The following is a 23,988-nucleotide window of genomic DNA, read 5'->3' on the forward strand; positions in this document are numbered from 1 at the left end:
TTAAAGTACCGAACTGTCTGTTTAAATGACTCGCACACAGCTCAGACTCTCATGCATACCCCCACAAGACATGCCACCAAGGGTCTCTACACGGTCCCCTAGTCCAGAACAGCCTCTGGGAAACACACAGTACTACACAGAGCCATGACTACATGGAAGTCTATTCCACATCAAGTAACTCATGCAAGCAGTAAAATCAGTAAAAACTACACCTTATGGAACAACACAGACTGTAAAGAGACACACACACACACACACACACACACACACACAGGCACACACACACACACACACACACACACACACACACACACACACAGGCACACACACATTTACACACACGCTAGCACACGCAGTCTATGTTCCAAAATCTAGTGGAAAGCCTTCCCAGAAAAGTGGAGGCTATTATAGCAGCAAAGGGGGGACCAACTCCATATTAATGCCCATGATTTTGGAATGAGATGTTCGACGAGCAGGTGTCCACATACTTTTGGTTATGTTGTGTACATTTTGTGTTGTAGATATGTAGTGGTGTAATGATGTTATATGATGTACTGTTTTATTGTATTTTGTTTTTTGTTTTTGTGTGATGTGCGGTAGCCCTTTCCTTTCTTTTTTTTAAAGCCCATAACCATGTGTGTGTGGTGTATACTTTTGTTTCAAAGTTGATTTGTTTAAGACTACCAAGAAACACTCTGTGTGATCCTGATTTAGCCCACTGCAGTAAAATTAATGTTTGGACCCCAGGAAGAGTAGCTGTTGCCTTGGCAGCAGCTAATGGGGATCCATAATACAAATACTTAACTTCTGTATGTCAGCTTGCCAATTAGGATTTTTAACTGATCTCCAGATATAACCTGATTTCACCAATAAAAGCATATTTACAAGGGCATAAATACAGATAAAAGAGGAACCAAGACCCAATAGATTCAAAGATATCCTTTCTTCTCTCCTGCTGTTCTGCTTGTGACCACCAAGTTGCACCCCATCTCTCTCTCGCGCTCGCTCTTGATCTCTCTTGCGCTATCTCGTCGGTCGTTAGGACCCAGCGAAGAATACTTAGTGCTCCATTGAGATATGAGCGGAGTCATAAACGCAGCACTCCTATGAGAAATCCATAAGTCACTAACACAGTAATAACGTCGCAAAAACCAGCGGAATTACAAGAGTTCTACTGCCGCAATTCTCGTCTACAATGAGAGAACTTCACTTTAAGGATTACTTTTGGGTAAGTGAAAATGTTTGTATTTGCATTGTGTGTCATCTGAGCTTCACCCTCAATAATTGTGCTTGCAGAACTATTTGTTTTTAGAGCTCGAAATCATTTATAAACAACTGAAGGAGCATACACAATGATCTATTTAACAGGTCTAGTGATGTCTGTTAGGTCATTGAACTTATTCAGAATATTACACACTGCATGGACTGGATGTTTTGTTAGCATGTCTCCTACCCAGCAGTGTAGTTCTGGTCCTTTTGAACACCTTGTAATATATGCAGATGCCAATCAGATTGGCAGGGCTCAGGAGTATTCCTACCCCTACAGTGTAGGCCTGATGTATACCTCTAATCACATGTGGTTAAAATGATTATATGTTATTATCTCATGCAGACATACATTACAGGGTACTTCAACTGCAGTTTATCATCCCAAACACATATTTATTCATGCTCACGAAATACTTATATTGCTTCATTGCTGTTAGCTTTATTGTTTCCGTAGTCTGATGTATTGTGTGCTAAAGCCCATTGGGAAGCTTTTACATTCTGGATTATTTTGGTTTTGGCTTTTGGGGGTCTTCTCTCTGTCAGAAATGTTGTAATGAGTTGTTTCCTTTTTGATAGACTGTTAAAAGGCAATGCAGCGAGGAGTATAAGGTTCTGATAGACCAGTACTGGGAGGGTGTGAGAGGCCCTCCATGCTGACTTATTATTATTCCATCTTCCCCAATGTTGCCAGAACGGGGAGCTGACCAGTACCGGGGGTTATGACTATATCATCCAGCACCTCAACGATGGTAAGAGGACATGCAAGGAGATAGAAGACTTCATGAAAGCCAGGTGAGAAACCATGTGAGATATCATCCAATAGAAACCATTTAATTGAATCCTCAGACTACTACAGAGAATATGCTCTGAAACAAAAGACAGTATGGGGTTGTTGTGTCTATGTTTATATTCACTGAATATCAATCATGTTTTGTTGTGGACTGACCTTTTCAAAGGGCACGAGGGCTTCATTCACAACACCGAAGTAAGAAAGCCAGTCATCATTTGGGCACAGAAAATCAATAATTCTACATCTGGGCAAAGTGTACTGTGAATGGTGTTGGTGTTCCACAAACACTGCTGCTGTGTTTCCTGTTTCTGGTGTCACTGAGTGTGGAACTTACAGTAAAAGCGAGTGGTTCATCTGTTTTATCTGCTATTTCCTCATTTTGGACAGAAATGCCACTATTATCCAATGGTCTAGAATGGTGTCAGTGTCAATCTAAGACAGCATGTAGACTATAGTTTACATATTTGTCTTTAGCTCGTCCTACTTCATATTTACTGTGTATACACCACATGATTTGAATGTGAAGATTTTTCCTCCCAATCTTAAATTCCCGACCAACTGATACAGCATACTTGATCAAAGTTCTTATTATGAATCATTACTGTGTTTAATACTTTTGTATTTGTTGTTTCCTTCCTCCTCTCTGGACTGTAGTGTTTAATAATTAATCGAAGCACAAAACAGACTGTGCAATCAGTCATGCACAAGGAAACAACTCCATAACAACACTGTTGTATTGAAAGATATAAAGTGGGATTTTGCATATGTTAGTTCCTTTAAGATAAAGAAACTGAAAGCAGTTTTGAAGTTATCTTTTTAAAAATCTCGTGGACACTGTGGACTTCCCTTCTGTGGTGCATTGTGGTGCAGATCCTCACGCTATAGCCTAATGTTCTTCTTCTTTTTTTTTGTCATTTAGCATTTACCTTTCGGTTACTGGCACAACGCTCTTAACCACTAAGCTACCTGCCGCCCGTTCTCTCATGCACGTACTGTAGCTAATGTTTGTTAACTGTCTGAAGAGACGTGTTTGGTTATCTTTCAGAGCATCCATAGAGGAGAAGTATGCCAAAGAGCTACTGGGTCTCTCCAAGAAGGTGTGTGGGCACAATGAGATGAAGTAAGTAAATATTCCTGTTGCTGATGTTATGAATTCTTGAGTAGAGATTGCTTGCCATCAGTCAGTGACTGTAAAAATGTATACAGAAATAATTTGAAAGGCCTGCTAATGAAGGTAGGGGAACCCTTGAAATGGGCTTCAGGGGCGGACTAGGACCAAAAATCGGCTTTGGCATTTCTAACACACCGGTAAAAATGTTTCCTTGAGGCCCTCACACCTGCCTATTTTTTTCCTCGAGGCCCCCACACTAACCCATTATTTTCCTTGAGGCCCCCACACCAACCCATTATTTTACTTGAGGCCCCCACACCAACCCATTATTTTCCTCAAGGCCCCCACACCAACCCATTATTTTACTTGAGGCCCCCACACCAATCCATTATTTTACTTGAGGCCCCCACACCAGCCCATTATTTTCCTCGAGGCCCTCACACCAACCCAATATTTGACTTGAGGCCAGATAATGATGATTTTGCAATAAAAAAAACAAGGTAGACAGGCCCACTAGGCAACAAATGGACCAGCCCATCTGGCATTTGCCCGAAATGCCAGATGGCCAGTACCCCCCGATGGGCTTTGTTGAAAGCCCTTAAAAGCCATCACATAACATATTTAATAGCCTTCTGATTGCCTGGGTGCCAGTCTGTGTCACGCCCTGACTCTGGGGACTCGTATTTGTTGAGTCAGGGTGTGTATTTTCTGTGTTGTGTTGTTCTATGTTATAGGTTCTAGTATGGGCATTTCTATGTTGGCCGGTGTGGTTCCCAATCAGAGGCAGCTGTCGCTCGTTGTCTCAGATTGGGGACCATACTTAGGCAGCCTATTGGCACTAGTGGTTTGTGGGATCTTGTTCTGTGTAGGTATGTTTTGTGTTCTACCTTGGACTTCACGTTTCGTTTGTTTATTGTTTTGTCGGTTGTTTATTCATTAAAATAAACATGTACGCATATCACACTGCGCCTTGGTCCATCCCGTCTGTAAGCGAACGTGACAGAAGATCCCACCAAACGAGGACCAAGCAGCGTGTTCAGGAGCAAACGCCAGGAATTCAACAGGAGGTTACATTAGTAGATGTCCTCCTCGGTTGGGGGAGAATTACGGAGGAGGAGGCCGTCCGTTACCGGAAGGCAATGAAGGAGGATGCCCGTTCCTGCTTCCCGCACTAAGCCTGTGGTGCCCATCGCCAGTCCGGCCCGTCCTGTTCCTGCTTCCCGCACTAAGCCAGTGGTGCGCGTCGCCAGCCCGGTCCGGCCTGTTCCTGCCCCTCGCACCAAGCCAGTGGTGCGCGTCGCCAGCCCGGCCCGGCCTGTTCCTGCCCCTCGCACCAAGCCAGTGGTGCGCGTCGCCAGCCCGGCCCGGCCTGTTCCTGCCCCTCGCACCAAGCCAGTGGTGCGTGTGTCCAGTCCGGCACGGGCCGTGCCTGTTCCACCAGTGCCTGGTCCGGCACCGGTCAGCTGCTCCACTCCGGAGCCAGAGCAGTCCGCTCCACCGGTGCCCAGTTCAGCTCCGGTCAGCTGCTCCACTCCGGAGCCAGAGTAATCCGCTTCACCGGGGTCCAGTCCAGCTCCGGTCAGTGGCTCCACTCCGGAGCCAGAGCAGTCCGCTCCACCGGTGCCTGATCCAGCTCCGGTCAGCTGCTCCACTCCGGAGCCAGAGCAGTCCGCTCCACCGGGGTCCAGTCTTGATCCGGTCAGCGGCTCCACTCCGGAGCCAGAGCAGTCCGCTCCACCGGTGCCAGTCCAGCTCCGGTCAGCGGCTCCAGTCCGGAGCCTGTGCAGTCCGCTCCACTGGTGCCCGGTCCAGCTCCGGTCAGCGGCTCCAGTCCAGACCCAGACGTCAGCCCCTCTCCAGGTTCGGGGTCTCCCACACCAGGGTCCAGACAGGGCTTGGTACTTCGTGGGAGGAAGGAGAGGGGAAGCAGCGCGCCGAGGTCCAGACCAGACCAGGGGCGCAACAGGGAGGCGGAGAGTAAGTGGTCGTCACGCCCTGAGCCGGATCCGCCTCCGAGGCGGAATGCCCACCCGGCTCCTACCCTGTTATGTTTATGTTGTGCGGTCGGAGTCCGCACCTTTGGGGGGGTACTGTCACGCCCTGACTCTGGGGACTCGTATTTGTTGAGTCAGGGTGTGATTTTCTGTGTTGTGTTGTTCTAGTATGGGTATTTCTATGTTGGCCGGTGTGGTTCCCAATCAGAGGCAGCTGTCGCTCGTTGTCTCTGATTGGGGACCATACTTAGGCAGCCTATTGGCACTAGTGGGTTGTGGGATCTTGTTCCGTGTAGGTATGTTTTGTGTTCTACCTTGGAATTCACGTTTCGTTTGTTTATTGTTTTGTCGATTGTTTATTCATTAAAATAAACATGTACGCATATCACGCTGCACCTTGGTCCATCCCGTCTGTAAGCGAACGTGACAGTCTGTCTCAAACTAGACAAGGAAATACAAACGTATATAGGGTTGTTGATATTGTCTGGTACACAGCCTTCAGATGTCACACTAGAATGCTGTGAATCTAGCCACGGATAGCACTGTCTGACGTTGACAAAACCATTTGTTTCACATGTAGAAAGATGGTATCTGCAGTGGCTCAATGGCCCATGCAGAACTATACAGAGAAATAAAAGTATGCATTAGTGCATTAGTGTTATTAGTGCATTACTGTTATAAGATTGAATTGCTGTTGAGGCTTTTTCTGTTGAGAAGGATTCTGTCTATGGCTTGAGTGCCCATCCTGTTTCAGTATGTTCACCTGTTTGGTTTTGTGATTAAGGCCTTTTCCAGTAAAGTGATTGCTCTAAAACGGAATAATCAAACAGCTCTGATTGTGTGAAGTTACACTGTTAAAATGGAAAGACTCAAAACACCACCATTGTCTAATGAAACCATGAAAAGTAATGCACCAAAGCTGAGATCTGGTGTTTGAAGGGTGTTTGAATGTAAAACCCAATGTAAGTGTTATGATACACAGAAAGTGTTTTAAAACAGAATTGAAGTATTCTGAAACACCCAAAGTGGTTCTTCAATCTGAGGATTGGTGTTTTTAAGAGACTGTTGTGAAAACACTTTTTGGGGTCTCAGTGCATGTAAAAACACAACAATATTTATTTGCAGACGGTGTCTCTAATACAATCAAATGGTTTAATCAAATGGTTTGGAAATACAAATGGTTAGCCTAAACATTGATTGATGATAAGTTTCAATCAATATTTTACTACTTATTGTTGGCTATTTGTACATTAAGAGACAGAGCTGTCATATGTTCCACAATTTGCTGAAATATCTAACACTGGGCATGTAATACTTTTCCTAGAGCCAGGCTCATTGTGATATTATAAATTAGGTTACAATCAAAATGTTTAGGGCTATGTAAGTTATAGCAGAGGTAACATGATGTAACATGTATAAAGTGGGCCTTCATCTCTGGTATTTGTGTGACAAGGTGGATTTGAACCTGGGTCTCCTGTTTGTCAAGACACTTCCTTAGTCCACTCAGACAGTCTTCAGGACTCAACGGTTTAACTGAACCAGCCTTGTAACACTGAGCACATGAGGTCCAATTCATACTTGAGATAAGTAGATTTAACGGGGACTTAAGTCAATAGAAAATGGACTTAATTTAAAACATTTTGCTGAATACTTAAACTTCTCTCAAGTCTGAGTAGGGCCTATGGAGAATATTTTTGTGGAATTCCACTTTTATTCCACCGCTCTGATGCTTTCTCCGGTGAGATAGTTTCAGTCACTTGCGAATTGAAGAAAAGTGCACTGTTCGAGATGCTGGAATTATTCTGGATGAACGTGCGAAGGTAACCGACGTTTTGAAGTGATTAGTTTGACAATCAGATGAAAACATCATGACTGGTTGTGTTCATGGCACATTAAAAGGTAATACATTTTACGTTTACTCCAAACGGAATCTATTTTGCTACGAAAACAATTGTTTATATTGGAAGTAGTTCCCCCCCTGTTGTGTGCTCTGTTTGCTTCTGTTTGGTTCTTAAACGGTAAACTGTTTCCGCTGTAAGATGTAATGAATAATGCCCAGTTTTCTTAATGCTACATGTAGTTAATCGACACGTGTCACTGGCATGTTTGTCTACTACCTTTATCAGCTTTGTCTATAGCTTTGTCTTTTTACATTCATATTGTTATCTTTTTGCTATATTAGCATACCTTTATTCATTTATATGCATTCGCATATATTTCTATTTATATGTTTCATTATTGGATATTCATATTGCAATTTATTTATATTATAGCTGTTAATAACTAATTATGTGTTCATGTACTTTATATGTCATTTTTGCTTGTTATGCTGTTTCTCTGTCTACCTGCAGAAAACCATACATACATACATACATACATACATACATACATACTACGTTTCCCACCGGCTGGTCAATCCTAATCACAACCAATCAAGACAAGGATCACAGATTAATGCCAACTGAACTGTCAACTGTCAATCATATCATCTAACTCAACTGTACTGTGATTCAATCCATCTGAATACAATGTATACAGTATATGAATATATCTGAATATAATGCCATATTCCCTTGATTTTGAAGAATATGAATATTACTTTATCAATATAAAAATGTGAAAGACCTGTTAACGTTTTGTCATTGGATAATTTGCAACGAAAAAAATTAAGCATTTGAAGCTTGTACTAATGATTAATTGTGCTTGTATTAATTATTATCCTAGACAATCTTATTAATTTGCATTTTCACAAAACTATATTTTCAGGTGTTCTTTGTTTGAGAATAATACTTTACATTTGACATTTTGGAATTACTAAAGAGGAGTTTATTAACACACACCATATAAGAGCAGGGAATGCATTCTGCACTAGATAGGATTCGAAACGCCATAATTAGTGTTTAGGATCTTTAGATAGAGGAAACGGCACCAAATGAAAATGAATCTATTTCTGCACTAAACAGGACTCAAAACAACAAAATAGTGTTTTTATCATTTCCCTTTAGTGCTCCCAGTCTCTGGCAAGGTGTTGCACAACTCTTGATTATGTGGTGTTACAACACACCATTTCACGTTTCAGAACATCTCAGGATTATGTGTTTCAACACTCTAGCAACGTTGGTGGCAGCTCAGTTGGTTGTAGTGTTACAAAACACTTAATTTGAACAGTGTAGGTTGTACTGCATGCATTACTTTTCATAAAGCTAGTGTTTGTTTGTTTGTTTAATAATTTAGCACACTGAAGAGATCGCTGGACGTGTTCAAACTGCGTAAGTGTTGCTGTCACAACACATTTTTCTGATGATGTATGTTGATGACTAAGCTCTATTTTTTGTATTTCCATGTGTGTGCATGTAAGTGAGTGAGTGAATAAGTGAGTGAGTGTGAGTGCGAGTTTGAGTGTGTGTGTGGGTTCATGTAATTTACTAACTCATTCAAACCCCAACTTTACAACATAGAAACTGAACATGTAAGTTTATCACACCTACAACTGGCACAAACAATGCGGGACGAGGCGAAAAAAATTGAGGACTTCAGAGAAAGACAGAAAGAGGCAAGAAAAAAGGTACATTAGAATAACAATTACTTAAATGCCAAATAAATGTAGGAAGTCATACAACCTTTAATTAATTATAGATCTCATGCATTGCTAATACAGTGCACTCTGCTTAATAGTGAATGCAGTTGTAGTGATCAATTGCTTAAAATCGCTTATATCAACGTATATAGAGAGGCAAGCCAGCAACCGGAGGGTTGCCAGTTCGAATCCCATGTCTGACGGAAACCTGCAACCTCTGTGTCTTTCGGAGGGGTTAGGACAAAGCGGAAGTCAAATTTCAGTTGGACCTTGTGTACATTTGACAAATAAAGTGATCTTAATCTTAATCGTCCTGCACAGATGTGATAACTATAGGGGTGCACTGTAATTGCAAATCATGGATATATAATCTCTATCTTCTTTGCTTTAATATATTATCTTTGAAACCTCTTCTTCACAGGTAGAACAACAGATGGATGCCCTACACAAACAGAGGGCCACACAGTTCAAGAAAGCCATGGAGGTAAGCTGGATAACTTTCCTACATTGTTAGACAAACCACCAGTTATCATCCCTAAACGAAGTAATCCTGAATTGATCATTTGTTCTCTAAAGGCATGTCTAGTTTCAGTCATCATGTTACCAAAACATGAAGCAGTCTTGTAATCTAAGTAATCCTTTATCTGAGAAGAGGGAAGTTCATCAACAGCCATGGGGAGTGAAGAATGGAGGAACCTCTCAAATAAATGTAGAGTTTCATTATATGTACTGGGGCAGTTACTGTAAATTAGTACATAGTACATGATTACATACATATTATGTAGCCTACAAAGAGCAGGTCACTGAGCAGGTCCCTTGTCTAGTATGGTCTATTTAGACTACATTTGGTTTGTAAAACAATATGACAATAAAGTCTGTTCCATACACATGTAGGATCTTAATTTGACCATTGTCACAGCAAAAGAATCCTGCAGCAACAAAATGTTGCTTGATCGGTGGTTAGGCTTTTAGCTGGCCAAAAGTAGGCTACATGAAAAGTGCAATAATGTTAATATAACTGTGTGTTAGTGTGGGTTTTCAGTGAATTTATGTAAAACATGAAGGTCATCTTTATTTCCTTGGGTGCAGGAAAAATCTCAGCAACAGAAGAGTGATCAAATAAAGATCCTACATCTGTATCGGGTTCTGGGAATAACAATAGCTATAAAAACACATTATCCTTCTGTTTTCCTTATTATTCCCATATATCCTGCAGGGCTACAGGGCAAAGGTTATGTTTTGTGGAGTTCCACTCAGAGAGAGCTGGAGTCAGTCCTGGGCCCATATTCACAGTGCTGATATATGATCAGTTTTACCTTTTAGATTATGATGAATTGTATTTGTCACATGCGTCAAATACAACAGGTGTAGACCTTACAGTGAAATGCTTACTTACGAGCCCTTAACCAACGAGCCCTTAACCAGCAAAGATTTGCAGAATAAACTAAAGGAAAAATAGAACCATAATAAAAATAACGAGGCTATATGCAAGGGGTATGGGTACCGAGTCAATGTGCAGGGGTACGGGGTAGTCGAGGTAATTGAGGTAATATGTACATGTAGGTAGGGGTGAAGTGAATATGCATAGATAATAAACAGAGAGTAGCAGCAGCGGTTGTGAAGAGTGTGAAGGAATGTGAATGTATGTGTGTATGTGTGTGTGGCGTCAATATGCATGTGCGTGTGTGGTTTGTGAGTGTGTCTGTGTGTGTGTATGTGTGTGTGTTGGAGTGTCAGTGCAGTATGTGTGGGTGTGTGGTTAGAGTCCAGTGACTGTACATCAAGCCTGTGCAAGAGAGTCAGTGCAAAAAATTATAATAGATAATAATAAAATTGCAAATAGTCCAGGTAGCCATTTGATTAACTGTTCAGCAGTCTTATGGCTGTTAAGAAGCCCTTTGGACCTAGACTTGGCGCTCCTGTACCGCTTGCTGTGTGGTAGCAGAGAGAACAGTCTATGACTAGGGTGGCTGGAGTCTTTGACAATTTTTAGGGCCTTCCTCTGACACCGCCTGGTATGGAGGTCCTGGATGGCAGGAAGCTTGGCCCCAGTGATGTACTGGGCAGTACGCATTATGGTGTTGAGTACCTTGCGATCGGAGGCCGAGCAGTTGCCATACCAGGCGGTGATGCAACCAGTCAGGATACTCTGATGGTGCAGCTGTAGAACGTTTTGAGGATCTGAGGACTCATGCCAAATCTTTTCAGGCTCCTGAGGGGGAATAGGCTTTGTCGTGCCCTCTTCACGACTGTCTTGGTGTGTTTGGACCATGATAGTTTGTTGGTGATGTGGACCCCAAGGAACTTGAAGTTCTCAACCTGTTCCACTACAGCCCCGTCGATGAGAATGAGGGCTTGCTCAGTCCTCTTTTTTTTCCTGTAGTCCACAATCATTTCCTTTGTCTTGATCACGTTGAGGTAGAGGTTGTTATCCTGGCACTACACAGCCAGGTTTCTGACCTCCTCCCTATAGGCTGTCTCATCGTTGTCGGTGATCTGGCCTACCACTGTTCTGTTGTCGGCAAACTTAATGATGGTGTTGGAGTCGTGCCTGGCCATGCAGTCATGGGTGAACAGGGAGAACAGGAGGGGACTGAGCATGCACCCCTGAGGGGCCCCCGTGTTGAGGATCAGCGTGGCAGATGTGTTGTTACCGACCCTTACCACCTGGGGGCGGCCTGTCAGTAAGTCCAGGATCCAGTTGCAGAGGGAGGTGTTTAGCCCCAGGGTCCTTAGCTTAGTGATGAGCTTAAAGGGCACTATGGTGTTGAACGCTGAGCTGTAGTCAATGAATAATATTCTCACGTAGGTGTTCCTCTTGTCCAGGTGGGAAAGGGCAGTGTGGAGTGCAATAGAGATTGCATCATCTGTGGATCTGTTGGGGCGGTATGCAAATTGGAGTGGGTCTAGGGTTTCTGGGAAAATGGTGTTGATGTGAGCCATGACCAGCCTTTCAAAGTACTTCATGGCTACAGACGTGAGTGCTACGGGTCGGTAGTCATTCTTGGGCACAGGGACTATGGTGGTCTGCTTGAAACATGTTGGTATTACAGACTCAGTCAGGGACATGTTGAAAATGTCAGTGAAGACACTTGTCAGTTGGTCAGCGCATGTTCGGAGTACACGTCCTGGTTATCCGTCTGGCCCTGCGGCCTTGTGAATGTTGACCTACTTAAAAGTCTTACTCACATCGGCTACAGAGAGCGTGATCACATAGTCATCCGGAACAGCTGATGCTCTCATGCATGCTTCAGTGTTTCTTGCCTCGAAGCGAGCATAGAAGTGATTTAGCTCGTCTGGTAGGCCTGTGCTTCCCTTTGTAGTCTGTAATAGTTTTCGAGCCCTGCCACATCCGACGAGCGTCGGAGCCGGTGTAGTACGATTCAATCTTAGTCCTGTATTGACTCTTTGCCTGTTTGATGGTTAGTAGGAGGGCATAGCGGGATTTCTTATAAGCGTCCGGGTTAGAGTCCCGCTCCTTGAAAGCGGCAGCTCTACCCTTTAGCTCAGTGCGGATGTTGCCTGTAATCCATGGCTTCTGGTTGGGATATGTACGTACGGTCACTGTGGGGACGACGTCATCGATGCACTTATTGAAGAAGCCAGTGACTGATGTGGTGTACTCCTCAATGCTGTCGGAAGAATCCCGGAACATATTCCAGTCTGTGCTAGCAAAACAGTCCTGTAGCTTAGCATCTGCGTCATCTGACCACTTCCTTATTAACCGAGTCACTGGTGCTTCCTGCTTTAGTTTTTGCTTATAAGCAGGAATCAGGAGGATAGAGTTATGGTCAGATTTGCCAAATGGAGGGTGAGGGAGAGCTTTGAACGCGTCTCTGTGTGTGGAGTAAAGGTGGTATAGAGTATTTTTTTCTCTGGTTGCACATTTAACATGCTGGTAGAAATTAGGTAGAACGGATTTAAGTTTCCCTGCATTAAAGTCCCCGGCCACTAGGAGCGCTGCCTCTGGATGAGTGTTTTCCTGTTTACTTATGGCCTTATACAGCTCATTGAGTGCAATCTTAGTGCCAGCATCAGTTTGTGGTGGTAAATAGACAGCTACGAAAAAGATGAAAACTCTCTTGGTAAATAGTGTGGTCTACAGCTTATCATGAGATACTCTACCTCAGGCGAGCAAAACCTCGAGACTTCCTTAGTATTAGATTTTATGGACCAGCTGTTGTTTACAAATATACACAGTCCGCCACCCCTTGTCTTACCAGAGTCAGCCGTTCTATCCTGCCAATGTAGTGTATATCCCGCCAGCTGTATGTTATCCATGTCGTCGTTCAGCTTCGACTCTGTGAAACATAAGATATTACACTTTTTAATGTCCCGTTGGTAGGATAACCTTAATCTTAGGTCGTCCAATTTATTTTCAAATGATTGAACATTGGCTAATAGTATTGATGGAAGAGGCAGTTTACTCGCTCGCCGTCGGATCCTTACAAGGCACCCCGACCTACGTCCACGATATCTCTGTCTCTTTCTCATGCGAATGACGGGGATTTGGGCCTTGTCGGGTGTCTGTAGAATATCTCACCAACCCCACTCCATGTCACTAACCCCCCACCCCCACCAACCACCCTCCTTGTCACCAACCCCCCCACTAACCCCCCCACCTGTCACTAACCCCCCCACCAACCCCCCTCCCTGTCACTAACGGTCATTCCATGTCATTAACCACAGTCAAAGAAGACATACGAGCAGAAGTGTCGAGACAAAGAGGAAGCAGAACAGAACATGAACCGTAATGCTAGCACCAGCAATGCCAAGCAGCAGGAAAAGGTAGGTATTCTGAGAGACTGCGGGGGGGATGGTATAGTGTTAGTGTTGCTGGCCCCGGACCACACATTACCCCTGGAGTCATGGGTTCAAACCCAGACTGCAACACTTTCCATTTCCTCCATCTCCTTTATCTCCTCATCAATCACTTATTCACTGTATTTGTCAATTAAAAAATAAATAAAAATAAAATAAAAAATAAACCGAAAGCACTAGTGTTTAAAGGAAATAGCAGGCCTATTTTGACCACAGGAATCAGACCACAAGAATTAGGCCTACACTGACCACAGGAATCAGACCACAAGAATTAGGCCTACACTAACCACACGAATCAGACCACAAGAATTAAGCCTACACTGACCACAGGAATCAGACCTACACTGACACCAGGAATCAGACCACAAGAATTAGGACTACACTGACCACAGGAAGAACAAGGCTATCTAGTTTATGAAGAGGACATTTACCAATCAGACATGTGCTTTCACTCCGGTATGCAGCATTGCATTGAAAGTAATACTTGAACACAAGAAAGAGTTGAATCAAGTACAGAATCAATGCTTTTCTTCTTCATCATCTTTCAGCTATTGACAAAAACACTGCAAGCAAAGCAGAATGCAGAAGAAGCTGGTAAGAATGACAACATATTCTCCTTTGGTCTCTTAGCAACCATCAACAGGGAAAACAGCAATATAGTCTAAAGAGAATCTAAAATGTGCCGCTATAGTATGGTCTCCCAAGATGAAATCTCTGATTTTAATCCCAGACAGGCTATACATGCAGAATGTGTCTGTGCTGGGAAAAACCAGGGAGGACTGGCTGAACGAACACATTAAAGCATGTGAGGTAAGGGCCAGAAAGCATGATGATACAGTGGGGAAAAAAGGATTTAGTCAGCCACCAATTGTGCAAGTTCTCCCACTTAAAAAGATGAGAGAGGCCTGTAATTTTCATCATAGGTACACGTCAACTATGACAGACAAATTGAGAATTTTTTTCTCCAGAAAATCACATTGTAGGATTTTTAATGAATTTATTTGCAAATTATGGTGGAAAATAAGTATTTGGTCACCTACAAACAAGCAAGATTTCTGGCTCTCACAGACCTGTAACTTCTTCTTTAAGAGGCTCCTCTGTCCTCCACTCGTTACCTGTATTAATGGCACCTGTTTGAACTTGTTATCAGTATAAAAGACACCTGTCCACAACCTCAAACAGTCACACTCCAAACTCCACTATGGCCAAGACCAAAGAGCTGTCAAAGGACACCAGAAACAAAATTGTAGACCTGCACCAGGCTGGGAAGACTGAATCTGCAATAGGTAAGCAGCTTGGTTTGAAGAAATCAACTGTGGGAGCAATTATTAGGAAATGGAAGACATACAAGACCACTGATAATCTCCCTCGATCTGGGGCTCCACGCAAGATCTCACCCCGTGGGGTCAAAATGATCACATGAACGGTGAGCAAAAATCCCAGAACCACACGGGGGGACCTAGTGAATGACCTGCAGAGAGCTGGGACCAAAGTAACAAAGCCTACCATCAGTAACACACTACCCTGCCAGGGACTCAAATCCTGCAGTGCCAGACGTGTCCCCCTGCTTAAGCCAGTACATGTCCAGGCCCGTCTGAAGTTTGCTAGAGTGCATTTGGATGATCCAGAAGAGGATTGGGAGAATGTCATATGGTCAGATGAAACCAAAATAGAACTTTTTGGTAAAAACTCAACTCGTCGTGTTTGGAGGACAAAGAATGCTGAGTTGCATCCAAATAACACCATACCTACTGTGAAGCATGGGGGTGGAAACATCATGCTTTGGGGCTGTTTTTTCTGCAAAGGGACCAGGACGACTGATCCGTGTAAAGGAAAGAATGAATGGGGCCATGTATCGTGAGATTTTGAGTGAAAACCTCCTTCCATCAGCAAGGGCATTGAAGATGAAACGTGGCTGGGTCTTTCAGCATGACAATGATCCCAAACACACTGCCCGGGCAACGAAGGAGGGGCTTCGTAAGAAGCATTTCAAGGTCCTGGAGTGGCCTATGAGGAAAATTACACGCCTCTCTCATCTTTTTAAGTGGGAAAACTTGCACAATTGGTGGCTGACTAAATACTTTTCCCCCCACTGTATTTAGTTTCTTTGTTAGTTACATACTGTATTACTGGTGTAATACTTTGACTACATCCAGGTATTTGTTTGTCAGCTATATGTTGTAGTATTGGTATATATCATTTACATCCAGTTATTTGTTTGTCAGCTATATGTTGTAGTAGTTTTTATTATTTATTTATTTATTTTGTATTTGTTTAACTTTATTTTATTTTTTTATTTTTTTGGGGGGGTAGATCAGCTTTAATATTGCAGATATATTGTAACTTCCATCAATGTAATTGTCTGCATCACTTCCATTCCCCCATTGTACTCCTGAGTGGCGCAGTGGTCTAAGGCACAGCATCGCAGTGCTAACTGTGCCACTAGAGATCCTGGTTCGAATCCAGGCTCTGTTGCAGCCGGCCGCGACCGGGAGACTCATGGGCGGCGCACAAGTCGTCCAGGGTAAGGGAGGGAATGGCCGGCAGGGATGTAGCTCAGTTGATAGAGCATGGCGTTTGCAACGCCAGGGTTGTGGGTTCGTTTCCCACGGGGGGCCAGTATAAAAAAATATATATATATATGTATTCACTAACTGTAAGTCGCTCTGGATAAGAGCGTCTGCTAAAATGACTAAAATGGAAAAAAAAAAAAAATAATTTTTCCCCTCACAAATATAGTTGAAGTCGGAAGTTTACATACACTTAGGTTGGAGTCATTGAAACTCATTTTTCAATCACTCCACAAGTTTCTTGTTAACAAACTATAGTTTTGGCAAGTCGGTTAGGACATCTACTTTGTGCATGACACAAGTAATTTTCCAACAATTGTTTACAGACAGATTATTTCACTTATAATTCACTGTATCACAATTCCAGTGGGTCAGAAGTTTACATACACTAAGTTGACTGTGCCTTTAAACAGCTTGGAAAATTCCAGAAAATGATGTCATGGCTTTAGAAGTTTCTGATAGGCTAATTAACATCATTTGAGTCAATTGGAGGTGTACCTGTGGATGTATTTCAAGGCCTACCTTCAAACTCAGTGCCTCTTTGCTTGTCATCATGGGAAAATCAAAAGAAAGCGAAGACCTCAGAAAAAAATGGGAGACCTCTACAAGTCTGGTTCATTCTTGGGAGCAATTTCCAAATGCCTGAAGGTACCACGTTCATCTGTACAAACAATAGTATGCAAGTATAAACACCATGGGACCACGCAGCCGTCATACCGCCCAGGAAGGAGACGCGTTCTGTCTCCTAGAGATGAACGTACTTTGGTGCGAAAAGTGCAAATCAATCCCAGAACAACAGCAAAGGACCTTGTGAAGATGCTGGAGGAAACAGATTTATATCCACAGTAAAACGAGTCCTATATCGACATAACCTGAAAGGCCGCTCAGCAAGGAAGAAGCCACTGCTCCAAAACCGCCATAAAAAAGCCAGACTACGGTTTACAACTGCACATGGGGACAAAGATCGTACTTTTTGGAGAAATGTCCTCTGGTCTGATGAAACAAAAATAGAACTGTATGGCCATAATGACCATCGTTATGTTTGGAGGAAAAACTGCTTGCAAGCAGAAGAACACCATCCCAACCATGAAGGACGGGGGTGGCAGCATCATGCTGTGGGGGTGCTTTGCTGCAGGAGGAACTGGTGCACTTCACAAAATAGATGGCATCATGAGGAAGGAAAATTATGTGGATATATTGAAGCAACATCTCAAGACATCAGTCAGGAAGTTAAAGCTTGGTCGCAAATGGGTCTTCCAAATGGACAATGACCCCAAGGATACTTCCAAAGTTGTGGCAAAATGGCTTAAGGACAACAAAGTCAAGGTATTGGAGTGGCCATCACAAAGCCCTGACCTCAATCCTATAGAAAAGTTGTGGGCAGAACTGAAAAAGCATGTGCGAGCAAGGAGGCCTACAAACCTGACTCAGTTACACCAGCTCTGTCAGGAGGAATGGGCCAAAATTCACCCAACTTATTGTGGGAAGCTTGTGGAAGGCTACCCGAAACGTTTGACCCAAGTTAAACAATTGAAAGGCAATGCTACCAAATACTAATTGAGTGTATGTAAACTTCTGACCCACTGGGAATGTGATGAAAGAAATAAAAGCTGAAATAAATCGTTCTCTCTACTATTATTCTGACATTTCACATTCTTAAAATAAAGTGGTGATCCTAATTGACCTAAGACAGGGAATTTTTACTAGGATTAAATGTGAAAAGGAGTTTAAATGTATTTGGCTAAGGTGTATGTAAACTTCCGACTTCAACTGTACATACATACACATACATACATAAATACATATATGTACATACATATCCTTTAAAAAAAAAATATTTCCCTTTATTACTTCAAACCCCACCACCCCTTCCCTAATTGGAGTAAACTAGTGAACATCAACGCTTAGGCCTCTACTTCCAGCTTATACATACTATAAACATTTTATGGACACAGTCAATTTTACAATAATTATATATTTTGTTTGTTTTTACTCCTGAACTTCCTCTACCCTCAACCTCTCCGATCATTTTCATGATGTCCATCCGGTTTGCTTCTATATGCCATATCTTTCTAACTGTGCTCTTTCACAAAAGCTCTCAACCTATATACTTATTATGGACACAGTATGCTTTACATTAGTTATCTTGTTGTTATTAGTTCTTGTTAGTTGTTATTAGTCCCATCCTTCAGCTCCATTCAATATCTCCCATCTATCTCTTAACACCATCCATATAGGATTTCTATTTGCCATATATTTTCAACTGTACTGTGATGTTTCACAAAAGTTCTGAACCCTTCTATTCTCATTGTTTCTACAGATTGTAAATTGAAAATATTTTTTTTTGCAAAAAGTATTATTATATTATTGATCGATTGACTATGACTTTTCAGATGTGTTGTAGGATTGGTATATATAATTTACATCCAGTTATTTGTTTGTCAGCTATAGGTTGTATTACTGGTATATATAATACAGTGCTCTGTTACATCCAGGTATTTGAGAAGCAGGAAGTGGAGAGGATCAGTACTCTAAGGAACATGGTGTGGACTCACATCAACCAGCTCTCCCAGCAGTGTGTCACCAGCGATGAGGTAAAGTCACACTTTAAATGCTTTATTTTCTAGTGCAATCTGTAATAGTTACTTACTGGTATTACATTTGTATTGATGATACCCATTGATTCTCTAAGAATATAGCAAATTAAGGATTGTGGCTGTAAGTGACCTTCCGTATTGCTTGTGTTTCTAACTTGTCCGTCTGTGTGTTTCTGTGTGTGTCTGTGTGTGTCTATGGGTTCAGCTTTATGAAGAAGTGAGGAAATCTCTTGAACAGTGTGACATACAGGAGGATATAGAACACTTTGTGAACCTCAGACGGACTGGGGACAAACCACCTGGTACAGTTCTCACTCTTCACATATCACCTTTGACAACAGGCACATACAATACATTATAGGTAATCTAAGGACCACAATGAAAATCAGACTGACTTTTTTGTGTCATCCTTGATGGCAAAATTGTGGTGTGTCCGGGTCCCCCTCCCTGACAGTCTAGTTGTGTATTGTAGTTGTACTGTCCTCACTCCCTGGCCTGTTCTGTCCTCACCCCTTGGCCTGCTCTGTCCTCACCCCTCACCCCTTGGCCTGCTCTGTCCTCACCCCTCACCCCTTGGCCTGCTCTGTCCTCACCCCTGCTCTGTCCTCACCCCTTGGCCTGCTCTGTCCTCACCCCTCACCCCTTGGCCTGCTCTGTCCTCACCCCTTGGCCTGCTCTGTCCTCACCCCTCACCCCTTGGCCTGCTCTGTCCTCACCCCTCACCCCTTGGCCTGCTCTGTCCTCACCCCTGCTCTGTCCTCACCCCTTGGCCTGCTCTGTCCTCACCCCTCATACCCTGGCCTGCTCTGTCCTCACCCCTCACCCCCTGGCCTGCTCTGTCTTCACCCCCTGGCCTTCTCTGTCCTCACCCGTCACCCCCAGGCCTGCTCTGTCCTCATCCCCTGGCCTTTTCTGTCCTCACCCCTCATCCCCTGGCCTGCTCTGTCCTCACCCCTCATCCCCTGGCCTGCTCTGTCCTCACCCCTCATCCCCTGGCCTGCTCTGTCCTCACCCCTCATCCCCTGGCCTGCTCTGTCCTCACCCCTCATCCCCTGGCCTGCTCTGTCCTCACCCCTCACCCCCTGGCCTGCTCTGTCTTCACCCCCTGGCCTTCTCTGTCCTCACCCGTCACCCCCAGGCCTGCTCTGTCCTCATCCTCTGGCCTTCTCTGTCCTCACCCCTCATCCCCTGGCCTGCTCTGTCCTCACCCCTCATCCCCTGGCCTGCTCTGTCCTCACCCCTCATCCCCTGGCCTTCTCTGTCCTCACCCCTCATCCCCTGGCCTGCTCTGTCCTCACCCCTCACCCCCTGGCCTGCTCTGTCTTCACCCCCTGGCCTTCTCTGTCCTCACCCGTCACCCCCAGGCCTGCTCTGTCCTCATCCTCTGGCCTTCTCTGTCCTCACCCCTCATCCCCTGGCCTGCTCTGTCCTCACCCCTCATCCCCTGGCCTGCTCTGTCCTCACCCCTCATCCCCTGGCCTTCTCTGTCCTCACTCCTCATCCCCTGGCCTGCTCTGTCCTCACCCCTCATCCCCTGGCCTTCTCTGTCCTCACCCCTCACCCCTGCTCTGTCCTCACCCCTCACCCCCTGGCCTTCTCTGTCCTCACCCGTCACCCCCAGGCCTGCTCTGTCCTCATCCTCTGGCCTTCTCTGTCCTCACCCCCTCATCCCCTGGCCTGCTCTGTCCTCACCCCTCATCCCCTGGCCTGCTCTGTCCTCACCCCTCATCCCCTGGCCTTCTCTGTCCTCACTCCTCATCCCCTGGCCTGCTCTGTCCTCACCCCTCATCCCCTGGCCTTCTCTGTCCTCACCCCTCACCCCTGCTCTGTCCTCACCCCTCACCCCCTGGCCTTCTCTGTCCTCACCCCTCATCCCCTGGCCCGCTCTGTCCTCACCCCTCACCCCTGCTCTGTCCTCACCCCTCACCCCCTTGCCTGTTCTGTCCTCACCCCTCGGCCTTCTCTGTCCTCACCCCTCACACCCTGGCCTGCTCTATCCTCACCCCTCATCCCCTGGCCTGCTCTGTCCTCACCTCTCACCCCCTGGCCTGCTCTGTCCTCACCCCTGGCCTTCTCTGTCCTCACCCGTCACCCCCAGGCCTGCTCTGTCCTCACCCCTGGCCTGCTCTGTCCTCACCCCTCTCCCTGGCCTGCTCTGTCCTCACCCCTGGCCTGCTCTGTCCTCACCCCTCTCCCTGGCCTGCTCTGTCCTCACCCCTCACCCCCTGGCCTGCTCTGTCCTCACCCCTCTCAATGGCCTGCTCTGTCCTCACCCCTCACCCCCTGGCCTGCTCTGTCCTCACCCCTGGCCTTCTCTGTCCTCACCCGTCACCCCCAGGCCTGCTCTGTCCTCACCCCTGGCCTGCTCTGTCCTCACCCCTCCCCCTGGCCTGTTCTGTCCTCATCCCCTGGCCTGCTCTGTCCTCACCCCTCTCCCTGGCCTGCTCTGTCCTCACCCCTCTCCCTGGCCTGCTCTGTCCTCACCCCTCCCCCTGGCCTGCTCTGTCCTCACCCCTCCCCCTGGCCTGTTCTGTCCTCATCCCCTGGCCTGCTCTGTCCTCACTCCTCAGCTCCTGTTCTGTATGAGAACTTCTACAGCAGTCAGAGGGTCTCCGTAGCACCATCATTCTCCCGAACGGCTCCTCCTATCACCAGGTGAGAGAGGTTTTATCAATAAAATGATTTTTCAAGCAAACCAAGAGTTGCTGAAAATCGTTTCACCTTGAGAGAGGAACAACCCACACAGCAGATGAGGGTCTTCCCCTTGCCACAAAAATGTTTCTCATCATGTCGATTTCTATTTTGTGAAAATCAGGAGGGGACCATTGCCTAATCCAACCAATACCGAAGGTACATGTTCAGAAATTACAGAGATATATAGATAGATATTATGACAGTTGTCAGATATTATCCATCATTGAATAAATTGATAAACTGTTATTTTATATCCTTTTAATGACAAGCCACTGTTTGTCTGTTTATTTGTGCTTTGACTTCCTCTGCTGTAGGTGACGTGATCTACTCAACTGTAGATCCAGGCTACAGTGCTCAACGATTCTAGCACACATATTCAGAGGTAAGTACATAATTATTCAGTATTTCAGCTTTAGTCAAATTGACCGTTGTTATCACAATAAGTTTGAGACACCTAAAACCATGGCTTTATTTGTTTCCAGTTTTCGATGGATATTGACTGCCTGGTGGATTTACACAGAAGGCTGAGTGTGGATTCCTTCATTGATGGATATAAAGAGTTGTAATTCAACAGTGACACCTAACAAACCAACTAGCGAAATATCAGCAATGCTGACGTTAATTTGAGTACGTGTCGCCATTGTGGTTTTATAGCTGTGTTATAAACAGTAAGATGACGTGTCATAGCTGTATTATAAACAGTAAGATGACGTGTCATAGCTGTATTATAAACAGTAAGATGACTTCTCATAGCTGTATTATAAACAGTAAGATGACGTGTCATAGCTGTATTATAAACAGTAAGATGACGTGTCATAGCGCAATATATGTAAATAGGTTCCTGAATGTATGAATATATTTCGTTTTGTACAGCCTAAACCAGGAAATGTTGTTAAAGCAAAAATGAAAGTAATCACTTTATAAGTTATTAACATTTGGGACACCAGACATTCCAAAGCATATTGCAACTTTTCAATATTAGATGGTTACAGTACTTTTATTTGTTGATTAATAACATGAATATTACAACAATACAGGTACATGATCTAAACCTTTTAAAGTTGCTTGATAAAGGCAAAATAATTTAAATATTTGTTGTGGATCAATAAATATGCTTGTGACAGTCACTTAATTAACACATCATTTGTTATCTTTGTAGCACCTAGTTGTTTCCTGTTGTGGTCTATAATAATCTGATTTGTGTGTATTTGAACACTGTACTTTGTGTTACTCAGGCTAGTTTCTGGTTGATGATTGCACACAGATCTTGATAAGAAAAACGAATAAAGGGCAGTTTAAGGTTGCATGAAGTATTCCCTGACTGAGAATATTCTGTAAGTGACATTGCGCCCTGGTGATGAATTAATCAATTAATTAATTAATTAATTAATTAATACATACATCACATCATGGAGAGGTCAAACACACTCATAAATTATGTTTTGCAACCCTGACAGACTTGCTTGTAAAAACTCACTTCCAACTCCAAGTACTCTTGGTTTTCCCCCATACAATACACTTGAGGAACAAATGAGTAGGGGTGCACAGGAACCTGACACGCTAACAAGATCAGCAAATCTTGTGTAATCTATTGGTTGATAGAATGGGTGTTGTACTTACATCCAATATAGATGCAAAGTGTTCCACTTGTCTGGCAAGCTCTTTGAGATGGGTATTTTGCTCTTTTAAAGTGAAGATCTCTTCCGGTTTTCTGCTCAGGGTGGCAGGGGAAAGATCTCAATTGCATACTCCTCACGTCCTCTTGCCTCTTTGTCTCCTCAAAACCCATTGGAGAAGGTCAAAAGATCGGAACAATGGGTTTTGAGAAAGAGACAAGGAGAGAGGACGTGAGGAGTATGCAATTTAAATCCTCCCACGACATGTAGCTGTGGAGATTCATACTGAGACAGATCTAAGAAAGATATCTAAATCATTCAATTAAATAAGTCCTCCTAAGAGCTAATTGCAGTATACCAGGTACAGTGGGGGAAAAAAGTATTTAGTCAGCCACCAATTGTGCAAGTTCTCCCACTTAAAAAGATGAGAGAGGCCTGTAATTTGCATCATAGGTACACGTCAACTATGACAGACAAAATGAGAAAAAAAATTCCAGAAAATCACATTGTAGGATTTTTTATGATTTTATTTGCAAATTATGGTGGAAAATAAGTATTTGGTCAATAACAAAAGTTTCTCAATACTTTGTTATATACCCTTTGTTGGCAATGACACAGGTCAAACGTTTTCTGTAAGTCTTCACACATTTTTGCTGGTATTTTGGCCCATTCCTCCATGCAGATCTCCTCTAGAGCAGTGATGTTTTGGGGCTGTCGCTGGGCAACACGGACTTTCAACTCCCTCCAAAGATTTTCTATGGGGTTGAGATCTGCAGACTGGCTAGGCCACTCCAGGACCTTGAAATGCTTCTTACGAAGCCACTCCTTCGTTGCCCGGGCGGTGTGTTTGGGATCATTGTCATGCTGAAAGACCCAGCCACGTTTCATCTTCAATGCCCTTGCTGATGGAAGGAGGTTTTCACTCAAAATCTCACGATACATGGCCCCA

The 23,988-nt window shown here is 44.2% G+C and overlaps 1 protein-coding gene across 1 annotated transcript; it reads left to right on the forward strand.

Annotated features, from left to right (window-relative positions):
- The first annotated feature begins 1,059 nt into the window (after positions 1-1,059).
- Positions 1,060-22,736, forward strand: LOC121573489 (proline-serine-threonine phosphatase-interacting protein 2). The gene is made up of 15 exons (XM_041885526.2): positions 1,060-1,228; positions 1,961-2,061; positions 3,105-3,179; positions 8,399-8,433; positions 8,623-8,729; positions 9,163-9,225; positions 13,431-13,529; positions 14,111-14,156; positions 14,293-14,372; positions 18,628-18,726; positions 18,935-19,031; positions 21,300-21,384; positions 21,545-21,579; positions 21,738-21,805; positions 21,906-22,736. Exons 1-14 carry the CDS (start codon positions 1,196-1,198, stop codon positions 21,788-21,790), a joined length of 1,008 nt encoding a protein of 335 aa, XP_041741460.1. The 5' UTR covers positions 1,060-1,195; the 3' UTR covers positions 21,791-21,805; positions 21,906-22,736.
- The last annotated feature ends 1,252 nt before the right edge of the window (positions 22,737-23,988 follow it).

The sequence above is a fragment of the Coregonus clupeaformis genome, chromosome 9 (assembly GCF_020615455.1).
Source record: "Coregonus clupeaformis isolate EN_2021a chromosome 9, ASM2061545v1, whole genome shotgun sequence".
NCBI classification, from domain to species: domain Eukaryota; kingdom Metazoa; phylum Chordata; class Actinopteri; order Salmoniformes; family Salmonidae; genus Coregonus; species Coregonus clupeaformis.

What these genes read in the sequence shown, in the direction of transcription:
- LOC121573489 (XM_041885526.2), top strand. Translation starts at nt 1,196, where the DNA reads ATGAGAGAACTTCACTTTAAGGATTACTTTTGG. An exon ending in ATGCCAAGCAGCAGGAAAAG is followed by an intron (nt 13,530 to 14,110) that starts GTAGGTATTCTG and finishes ATCATCTTTCAG; the next exon opens with CTATTGACAAAAACACTGCA. An exon ending in ACGGCTCCTCCTATCACCAG is followed by an intron (nt 21,385 to 21,544) that starts GTGAGAGAGGTT and finishes TGTGAAAATCAG; the next exon opens with GAGGGGACCATTGCCTAATC.